The sequence below is a fragment of the Drosophila innubila genome (genome assembly GCF_004354385.1).
Source record: "Drosophila innubila isolate TH190305 chromosome 3L unlocalized genomic scaffold, UK_Dinn_1.0 0_D_3L, whole genome shotgun sequence".
NCBI lineage: Eukaryota > Metazoa > Arthropoda > Insecta > Diptera > Drosophilidae > Drosophila > Drosophila innubila.
The window spans coordinates 13,215,878-13,227,279 of NW_022995376.1; the positions used below are offsets into that span (position 1 = coordinate 13,215,878).

Below are 11,402 nucleotides of genomic sequence, written 5' to 3' on the forward strand. Positions count from 1 at the left end.
TTAACAGACAGAGAAAATGTTCAATAATAAAATAAATTTTTTATATCTAGTAATTTTCAATAAAGTCAACCGATATTAAAAATATTGTAAACAGAAACTCTAATATGCAGCTCCTATTTCAATTGTGCTTCATGCTACAACTAAATAGACCATGCAATATCCAAAGTGAGTTAAGGTTTCCTTTATGTGCAATTTGGTCAACCGTTTGTCATGTCCTGAATGATAAGCTAATGATGCAGAGGTTGATCGAATGAGGTCCGGTATTAATGTAATTATAAGCCACTTGCCATGACAACCTTCTAACCCAACATCGCAACCTTGTAGGACTTGATTATTATGGTCGAGATTCAATTTAATTTGATACGCACGGATTTTGCGACTACGCCAATGCAACAATGACGCAGCACGGACTTACTCGGAGCTCAGAGCTCGAATTGAGGATAGTCGATTGAGGATTGTGGATTGAGGATTGGGGAAAGAGGCAACTCGAATACACCCAAAAATTGTTTGCAGTTCAACTGTGGCTCAATTGACCAGCCCACACACTAACGAGCAGGCAGCTCAAATGGACAAGTTATGGGGTTGTTGGTCGAGACACATCAGGAGGGGACACAAGAGGGCAGTGTATGACTCCGAAGGGCAGATCTGGGCATTGCAGTGTGGTGCAACAGAGGACAGGCAATGTTGTACTCATCGTCATCGTCATCGTCATCGTCATGCAAAACTCATTGAAGTCGTTAGCGTGCGTCCAACCAGGCCAGGACTGGCCTCAGACCCAAGGACATAAAGCACAATGCAGCCAGCTCACAGGAGCCTCTTCTTGTCCGTCCCTCTGTCCATCTGTCCCTCTGTCCCTCTGTCCCGCTGTCCATCTGTCCGTTTGGCAGGGCAAGCACTGACCAGCTACTGGTTGTGCTTCATTGATCATACGCCCAACCACCCATACACACACATACGTTAACACACACACACAGGCGACCCAACAGTTATTGGCTTAATTTACGTTTTACGTTTGGGGTTTTGTTGCCTGATTTTGTGCCGTGGCTTCATTTTTTCCACGGCCCAAATAATGTGATAGTGGTTTTCACAATTTACGCACTTGCCATGGCACCGAAAATTAATTTTAATTGTACGCTCATCTGTATGTGTGTTCGTTTCTGTGTGTGTGTGTGTGTGTTGTGTGTTTCGGAAGTGTGCCTTTTTTTCTTTTTCGAAAAAAAAAAAGACCCAGCATTAAAATCAAAGTAATTATTCAAGTTGTGTGCTTTATTTTGACTCTTTCTTTCTTTTTCCATCTCTTTCTGCTTTCCCTCGCTCTCTCTCTCTTTATCACTCTATATCACTCTGCACTCTGTTACGCAATTGGCCTCATTGTATAGTTGTTGTTGTTTGTTAATTGTTAAAGGCCCTTATTACTGATAAAGTTATCGCTCTTTATACTTATTTTCGTTTTTATATTTTCGTCATTTACCTACACTGAAGAAGCTCATTAAGGCGTCGATATCCTGCTTGATATCCTTTATTACTTTATGACTTCTTGTTTTACATTTTCTTCCATTCATTACACAACCAACTTTCATCGATTGATGCGTTTTTCCTTCAGCTTTCATTCCTTTATATTTCCTTTTTATCTGTTAATGGCAAAGGCTATCAAATTGCTTTACAGCACGTAGTTTGAATTTTTAGTCTCTGGTCATTTATTCCTTCATCTCGTTTTATTATCCTTAATGAATTTTGGGAGAAAAAAAAACAAATCATTTAATGAGCGATAATCCAATTGAATTTAAGAATATCAAAAGATTTTTAATAAACTAATCACCACGAGCTCATCAAATATTTAAGAATTTTCATGCTGACTATTAAATTAGTTTTTTTCGAGTTACATTTCAATTTTATATGAGAACTTTTCATAATTAAACCCTATTTAAGCTTCTTGTGTTTTGTTTAAAACATGTAAATTTCTATAACGAAGATCTTAAATAACTAAGACTTCAAGAAACTGCTTACTATTTGCAGACCAATTGAATTATCTGTTGCAGTTCATTCAAATCTAATCACTTGTCCAAACTCAATTTGAACTGACAGGCCAACAGATAAATCATAGATGTAGATGAATCTTAGGCGTATTTTTCAATTATTCCTGCATTATCATTCATAGCAGTCGTCTTAACTGGTTAAATCGTTTCAAATAGCCATAGACGGGAGTGAAAGAGCACTTAAATCCGTTGTACTCGCACTGTTGGCCAATAGTAGTTGCCTATTTGTGCAATTTTAGTTTTCATTTGTCATCAACATGAACATTGCTTTTAGCCGTTGCTGGCCATTTCTGCCAATTGCAATTGCAATGGCAGTTCAAAATTGAATTTCACCCATACATATAGGCACGATGAATGCACACAGATACACAGTAGGAAATCGCAGCCGTCATAACGCTACATAAATAAACCCATTGGAAGGCGCATTGCAGTTGCAGTTGCAGTTGCAGTTGCAGGTTGCTAGTTGCCAGTAGCAGTTGCAATTGCAGTTGCAATTGTAAGTTGTACATTGCCATTTGCCATTTGGCAGCACCCTTCGCTGTACGGCTTAGACCCTATTGCCCTTCATGGCAATAACCCATCCCTTGCCCTGGCCAAATATGAATTTTGGGGGCTTTTGAGGTTGCGGATATGTGCATTGTGACGTGTGCAGCCATTGGATTCTATAATCAACAATGCCAAACCAAAGTGGAGTCACAGCTTTTGTTCCGCTGTTGCTGTTGGCTCATAATTTTAATTATACTGAGTGCCAATGAAGTCAACAGCGATAAGACTAAACCGTCGGGCGTCAAGCGATTGATGATGCGGGAGGCGGGCAAGGGAGGCGGGGCAGGATCAGTATAATCTATGCTCTGCCAGTTTGCCTTTTAGCATTAGCAACAGCTGTGTGCGTTTCCAGTGCATTTATATTTATTATACTCGTCGCATTGCACGGATGCAGGGAATGAAGTATGAAAAGCGTGTGGGAGGGGTTGGGGTTCCGCTTATGGTTACGGTCACGCGGTGCCCGGATATATTAGTAACGCGTCGAGCGACGGTTCGCTCAATAAACCGCAAACAGCAACCAACAAGCGTGGTGAGGAAGGGGGAAGGGACGGGGACGAGATGCCTGTCAAAAGATACAAGTATGCAAGTCACAGGAAGCAGAACACGGAACACAGTTCATACAGAGGACACAGGACAAAGGACACAGGACAAAGTTGGACATATGGACATATGGAATGAATGCAATATTTTATTTTATATATTATTATTACTATTACCGTACGGTGTACAATGGACCGGACGGAACCACACACACACAGACACTCATACACTCACACAACAGCAGGGGAAGGACACGGGACTCATACAAGTGGCCAGTTTTTAGTCTTGTGGGTGGTTTGCCAACCATATCAGTATCGACAGGGTAGAGAGAGGTAGCGGGGTTGCCATCAATCCGCAGACATTAATATTTTTCGTGTTGCCAACCGCAAATTGTTGTGGCTCTCATTCGATGCTGCAACAGCCACTTACCCAACCCAACCCAACCCAACACTGCACATCACAACACAACAGAACTGAACAGAACCCAAAGTCAAGCCAACACGTTGGACCACCCTGTGATATCAGACAACCCTCGATGCGGATTGAGTGGAATCATAAATTAATTAAAAGAGATTTGTTTGCGGCTTGCAAAGGATTCTGCCACACACACACACACACACAGAGAGAGACAGAGTCAAAACAGGAAACAGAAACCAAAACAACAAAGAAAATGTGCGTTGCCTGATGCTTTATTGTTGCTCTTCTTCCTCATGCTATTGTGTAGATGTGTGTGTGTGTGTGTGTCTGTGTGTGCGTCGGTGTTCTACAAAATTAAAGCAACATTTTTCGTAATGCCAGGCAAAGAACAAAATTAATTAGCCTAATTGTAAGGGCGGTCGAGACGAACGGCAAGATGTCTATGTCTGGAGAGGGGACTGCAGAGGGGGGCTGAAAGGCAATCATAGAGCGGGCTAACGAAACGAAACGAAGCGAAATGAATGAATGGCTGCAATGAATGAATGAATGAATGAAATGAAATGAAATGAATATATAAGGAATTTATATTGCGCGAAAGATGCAGAGGCGTAGCAACAAACTATTTGCAATTTTACAATAGATAAACAATCAATGACAACATGTAGCAAGTAAAGAATAACTTAAAAAAATCTAAACTTTGATTAGGTAATTCTTGCTTATGAGAAAAGTAAAAAAAAAACGAATAAAATAAAAATAAAACAAATAATGAACGATAAATCCGATTAAGGCAAAATAAACTTTTTTCTATATATAAACAAGATCAGGCGAGAACAAACAAAGAAACTGAAAACGAAATACATCTAAAGACTCGTATAAGCATGATAAATGCAGGCATTAAACAAGATGAATTTTAAATTTATCAAAATAAAATGTAAAAAGCATAAACAAATATTGTAAATCCACAAACAGTTGTATTTAGAGGGTTGCTACAGCTGCATAAGCTACACAATTTAATTCCCTACACACATACACACACACACACAAACAGAAAATAAAGAAAATGATTGGCTAAGTCAAACTCATTAGTCATAGCACCTTCTGCAAACAGTTGTGGCCACAGTTTTCCCCTTTTAAAGTTATTCCCACAACGCCACTGATTGCCACAGTCAGCCAAATGCTTTGAGGTTTTACACTTTTGGCCCATTTGTTGGGTTTTTGCCTGCTGCCTTTGCGTCCTGGCCCTTTCTTTGTCTGCAATTTCTTCTTTATTCGTATGCGGTGTGCGGTGCGCGGTGTGCGGTGCGGTTTTTATTTCGTTTGGCCGCGTCACCCTTGGCATACCAAAAAGTAACGTATTTGACGCGTCACAAATGAAAATCTAAAAGATTAATTAGCTCAAGTTTTTCGTCGACCGTCTGTCTCCTGACTTGTCTCTTCTATCGAAATCCCGGCGTAAATCTACGCCGACTTACCAACTTACTGAACAACCCTCCCTCCCTCCAACTCCACCTCCAACTCCTGAGCGTCTACCCCCGAGCAAAGAACTTGAAAATCTGCTGGCAAAGCGCCTTTTGGGGCTGTAATAAATTTTAAGTCCTAATCAAAGTTGACAATAATAATAAAGTTAATAATGTTATTTTGACTCTCTTCTTTTTTTTTTTCTTCCTCTTCTTCTGTGTGTTCTTTGCAGCGACTCAAATCCCGTGCTGATTTCATCACCGCCCGAATTGGCTGGCATGACTCTGGAGGCACGTCTGATATCCTACGATTGGGAAAATCAATTTGGCGAATTTCAAGAGGCCACACGCAAAGGCAGCTTTAAGCCCATCTGCTGGGGAGCCAAGAATCATGCGGTGCCGGTGAGTAAGCAACTTCGATTTATGCTCACGATAAGTCTACTCAAGTGAAAGTCGAAAAAAAAAAATGTAACGAGACAGAAACTGAGCCAATGGATAGTAGTTTATTTTTAAATCGAAGCTAAGACTCCCTACGCATTGACAACTTATTCTGTACATAGAAAAAAAAAACAAAATAATTTGAGGAAATATTAAATATGAAAAGCTGATAAACAGTCTTTTTAATAATCTAATTAATATTTTTTTAGATATATACACCAATATTTAAATACAAGAACATTCATTAAAAATATTTTATATTTTAAATAAGTCTTATTTTAATACAACTTCACCTTGCAAAAAGAATGCAAACGAATGAAAATGAAAATAGAATATGTTCTAAGTATAAATGCTCTTACTATCTATTTATATTACATCTTGCATTTATTTGCAACATAATCTTCTTACGTCTGTTGGAAATGTTGCAAACTGTAGGTCAGATTTGAAATACCCAGAGTCAGGTTAAATGTAACTAAAAGGAATGACCATCGCAAGCTGCTGTCACAGTTGAAATCGCATTAACCCTTTTCTTGTCGTCTCTATTTTATCTAGTCTCTAATCGCTGGCAACATTTCGCTGCTTGCGCTGCTTTACATCCATCAGCTTAATCAGCTAAATTGCTAGACAATATCTGGGATAATTTTTCTTGCTGCCATTTGGTTTGGGACTCACCCACACTATGCAACATGCCACGCAGATAGATAGAGAGAGAAAGGAGAGAAGTGTAGATCCTAGACAAGTGCTCATTTATTCATTGTGAAGAGTATGGGCAAAAGACATTAGGGGCATCCAAGCCCAGCAGTTACCGAATACACACCCTCCTCTCGGACCACCTCTGAGAGCCCGGATAATGTGGCTGCAGCAAAGCGGATAATGTCTACCGGAAACCGCACGTTATAAAGTGCAATCAATTGCAGTTGGTGGCTGGTTTGGCCGGCCGACTCTCCATCTATAGCTATGGCCAACATTCGAGTTTGTTAGCGCCACTTACACAGACCAGACCAGACGAGGCTCAAGCTGCAAGCCAAAGCTTCGATGGAGAACTATGGAGACCCATTCGGGTCACATATATCAGACGGAACACGTACAACTTCGACAACGATCATTCTAATGGGTCACACACTGAAACCAAGTCGCTAGCCAGCTGCCTGAACGTCAGCCACACTAACTCACGTCCCGTCCAATGGTTTAAAGTTGAAGCCATTCGTCCAACCGGCTAACAGACTAACAGACAAACTGACTGACTGACTGACTGACTGACTGGCTGACTGAATGAATGCTCCCATATGAGCATGCTTCTAGTCGCTGGAAAATTGTAGGAAATTGCTTAACTTGGAAATTGTTGCCATTTTTATGCCATTGACTGGCTGGTGGCAAGTAAAATTATCAACGCTTGAATTGTCATCGATTTTCCGTGCTATTGAGTTAAATGTTGTTGGCCATTTCAGCTCTTCGCTCTGCCACTCCCACTCCCACTCGCCTCCTTTTATTTTTTTTTTTTTGTTCTGCTTCTTCTTTTTCAACCATCAAGTCAATAATTCATTGAGGTTGCCCCAAGGCATCTGATGGCTTCTCTGACAGGCCCATTGAATTTATAAACCCTCGCAGCGTCCAAATTAGCAACCAGAGAGTGCATAAAATAAAATACGAAGCAGAAAAAAAGCGTTTAGCCATGCGACAAAATAGTTATTTTTTTCTTGCCAAGGCAAATGATGAGCAAACATGTGAAGCAGCTGCAGATTGAAAGGTAAAAGCCGTTCAATCTACCGTTAAAATATACAAAGCACCTTTACGGAGGCTAAAAAAAAAAAATTGGCCCATTTAATGAATCTGACAAAAAAAAAAATCAGGAAAAACTAAAATAAACGCAGAAAAGAGAGAGAAAAGCAAAAGAGCTGCCAAATAAGATGTCTGATTAGTTTAAGCCGTTGAGCTGGAAGGCCTAGTTCCGGGACAAGAAAAAACTGGGATAAGAATAGAAATTGGAAGAAAATGCATTCTGTTCGAACTATAATATCTAAAATAAATCAAGTAATTCATTTGTGGTTCAGCTTTAAATTCTTGTAACGACACATATCTACATTTTTTTTGTGTTTTGAGCTTCAAAGAATATTTTTGGATTGGCAAGTTTAATTGATGAAAGTTTGAAATAAAAAATTCAATTAATACAATAAGCATTCATTTTAGCATCGAAGTGTTACTATAGTCAAATTGTTTCTAGTTAAATTAATGTTCAGCTTAAAGTGATCTAATTTATTTGCTTAAATCACTCTTATTTGTAGCTTTGGAATTTTTTCTTTACTGTATAATAAACTATTTTTTTATAAAGTAATATAAATACCAAACATTTAACGACAAATTGTTTTCCCTGTTTTCGAATTCATCTCATTGCGTATAGGGTCAACGCTTTAATCCTGCAATTAAATTGCGGATTATATTGTTGAAGCAAACACTTCAACCTTCATTACAAACTTTATTCAATTTAGCAACAAACTCATTTCTAATCCCTAAATAGTATCCACATATGATGAATTTCTATATTTTCCTTAAAACTCCATGGCGCAACCCATTTCAAAGTTGCACCTGCCTAAAAACAAAATAAAAATAATAATAAAAAGAAATAAAAAACAAAAACAACAAACATTTTGTCATTGCCTGGCAACACTAATTAGCATAAAACAGCAACAACAACAAGAGAAAAAGGTGTAGCATACTTGGCAAACGCCTGGCATATCAAAAAGCTGCTGGCAAATGGACAAATGGACAGTTCCCAAAATCAACGCCCATTCCAAAGGCAACACCAACAGCAACAGCAACAGCTAATTAGCATAGTCAGAACCCAACGGGAATCTATAGGATATATGGGGATAGACGAGGCTTAAAGCTCAGTCATGGTCAGAGCAGGGCAATTAAGGCTTTAAATTTATGCATATATTTATATAATGTGTACATTTTATAATTTTACTGCCCACCTTAACATACTCTTCGTACATTCCTTTTCAATTATAATGTATGTCTCTGTTGGTGGCAACGACAACGACAACGACAACAACAAGACAACAACCTCAAACACCACAGCATATAAACTGTCCAAACACACCTGCAAATGTCTGTCAAGCATTTGCGTTATATTTTATGATAGGAATGAGCTCGGAACAGGATCGACTGGGAGGTGGCATAAAACGCTTTACAAAATGCCTTTTGAAAAATTCAACAGCCACCAACAAGAACAACAACAACAACAAGAACAACAAGAATAACAACAACAAACAGCAAACAAACGAACCGTTCGTTGCCTGATTTCTGATTTCAACGTTGGCCCCGTCGCACGATTTGCATAATATTATTAGTAAACACTCGTTATGAAGTCTCTCACGCCCCCAACACCCCCCGCCCCCCTGCCCAGTTCTGCCACGCCTACACAAATGCAGACATTCAGAGTAGATTTAGATTTTTTGGACTGCCATAAAATATTTGACCGCAGCCCGGAAAGATGGCGAAACCGAACCCGTACCCAAACCTGAACACAGCCAGGAACAGAAGGAGAACCACAGCCAGAAGCGAGAATACCAGTTCAGTCCAGTTCCATCCACAGATCCCCATTGCCATTACCTATTTATAAACACAAATTTATGCAGCGTAATTAAAACGCAAAATTTTCCCGAGAGCAGGAGTGTTGCAAAACGAGAAATCTGATGGCTTCATTGTTTAGTTATTGCGCTCGGAATTTATGTAGGTGTTGTGGATTTGCGCCTGGAAAAAGGGAATCAGAGTAGAGAGAGAGAGAGAGAGCGAGATCAGATCCTAGACTAGACGGCATAAAGTATGTTTAATCATGGCAATCGTATGCCATAGCTGCTGCACCTATCTTGAGCATAATTTAATTTGGAATCGACTGTGTTTTAATTGAATATTCGCACCTGGAGAATATTCCCCTCTCGGTTATGGATAATAAATAAGTTTGAACGAGCTTGAAACGATTCCCAAACAGACTATCGTTTTATTAATAATATTTATAATTTATTTGAGAGATAATATTAAATTTTAAATCCACTTTAATACATATTACTTCAAAATGTATTTAAGTTAACTGAGATCTTAGCTAGACATTAAAGAAATGAGTTTAAATATATAAAAACATTATATGCTTTGAAGTAAAATATTAATTTTTATTTGTTTTCTCTCAATATATATTCAAAAAGAATATACCAGATTGAATTTTAAGTAGAAAGTTTATATTTTTACAGAAAAGTGCATTGTTTTTACGATTTTACGTAGCTTGACAACTTGACAACTTGTCCGAGCTAGAATTTATTTTCTAACAAGCAACTTTCAATGCTCAGAATCCTTGAATAAGAATAACTAAAAGCATATACGTACGCATCAAGGACATAAGAAAAGTTTTTCATCTCTTAAGACTCTATTACAATATCAAAAGACATAAATAAGCTTTTTAATTTCCTCTCGCTCTTTCTGTGGTTTTGTGGTATTTAATTAATGTTGTAATTTATTAGAAGCCAAAGTAACGCTAATGTTTATCCATTTCCTCTACTTTTCTTGCAGCGCTCCGAGTTTCTCGAAGGCTACAGCATAAATGTAACCAAAACGTATAAGAAACACAAACGCTGCAAGCCCAAACGTCTCTATGCGCCCATCACGGAGCGCACCTCGCCGTCGGCGGATCTCAGCGAGTTGCCGGTGCTGCATGAGCTGGACAACAACAACATTATCGAGGGCGCGGCACGGAGTAGTCGCAGCTCGGCGACAGATGGCCATGGTGGACTGAGTGGTGCCACCAAGAATAATTGTGGACAGCTCTCCAGCTGTCTGCTATGGCTGGGCGCCTCATCCTGGTGGCTGCTCCTAATGCTAAGGACGTGAGGAGCAGGTCCATGCACAGGCAGAGCAGAGAAAAGCAGCAGCAGCAGCAGCACAGGCACCACCGTCTAACTACACTATATACATAAATATATAAATCTAAACAAAACAGTAAAAAGGCAACTACAACTCTATAACTATAAATGACAGCTCTTAATCCTACTACAAAACAAAATAGACAGACAACAACAAAAAATGCAACAAAAAGCAGAACAAAATGTAATGATAAAAAAAAACTATGAAAGTACTATTAATTATTCATAATAAGCTAGAAAGAAACTCCCACAGATCCCGCCCTCTCCTGCTGTTTCCTCTGTTTATTTATGCCATGTCTCGCACACATTTTGTTGTTTTTGTTCTAGTATTTAGTAAATTATTAATTATTTTTTTCTAACGTATTTTAAGTAAAAAAAATTTCAAAAAAAAAACAAAAAAAAATATAATAAAAAATAATCGAGTACCGCATTTTAAAAACTGAAAAGCAATAATTAGTTGTTGTTGTCGTTATATGATATACAAAAAAGTAATGCAAATATATATATAAACGAGTACATATACATAATATACGTATATACATATAACTAAATACTAGTACAGTCATTCCTTCTACATAATAGTTTTATTATAGTCTATAGAATATATATATATATATAGAATATTATCTACATATAGGGTTGGACTTATGTAAAGCTTGAACGTCTGATGATTTTTGTTGGGCATTGCAAGACACAATCGTAATTGAAGAAATTCATTAAATCATTTGAGCAAAGGCAAAGAGCTAGTTGAAAATGGCATTAAACTAAAAACACATAAACATATATACATACTTCATAAAATATACATATATAGATCGTAAAACATAAAACATACTCGAATCCCAGTTAAGTTTAGTTTCTTGTAGTGCGTGCAAACTAAAAGGAACTTAGTTCGGAGCGTAAGGAAAACTCAAGAAAACTTCATAAATTACATCATATAAAATGATATACGTCCATATATAACAAAAAGAGCAAACAAACAACTAACACATTTATTTAGTTAATGTTTGAAAAGACTTGCGACTTTACTTTGTTTTTTTGATTGGGAAATGGCA

The 11,402-nt window shown here is 38.1% G+C and overlaps 1 protein-coding gene across 1 annotated transcript in view; it reads left to right on the forward strand.

The window, feature by feature from the left end:
• Nucleotides 1–10,530, forward strand: part of LOC117787660 (MOXD1 homolog 2) — a 129,234-nt gene extending 118,704 nt beyond the window's left edge. The window contains exons 10-11 of the mRNA XM_034626238.1: nucleotides 5,230–5,398; nucleotides 9,998–10,530. Coding sequence (XP_034482129.1) covers nucleotides 5,230–5,398; nucleotides 9,998–10,315 — 487 coding nt within the window. The 3' untranslated portion in view covers nucleotides 10,316–10,530. The remainder of the gene's footprint in view (nucleotides 1–5,229; nucleotides 5,399–9,997) is intronic.
• Nucleotides 10,531–11,402: the final 872 nt, after the last annotated feature.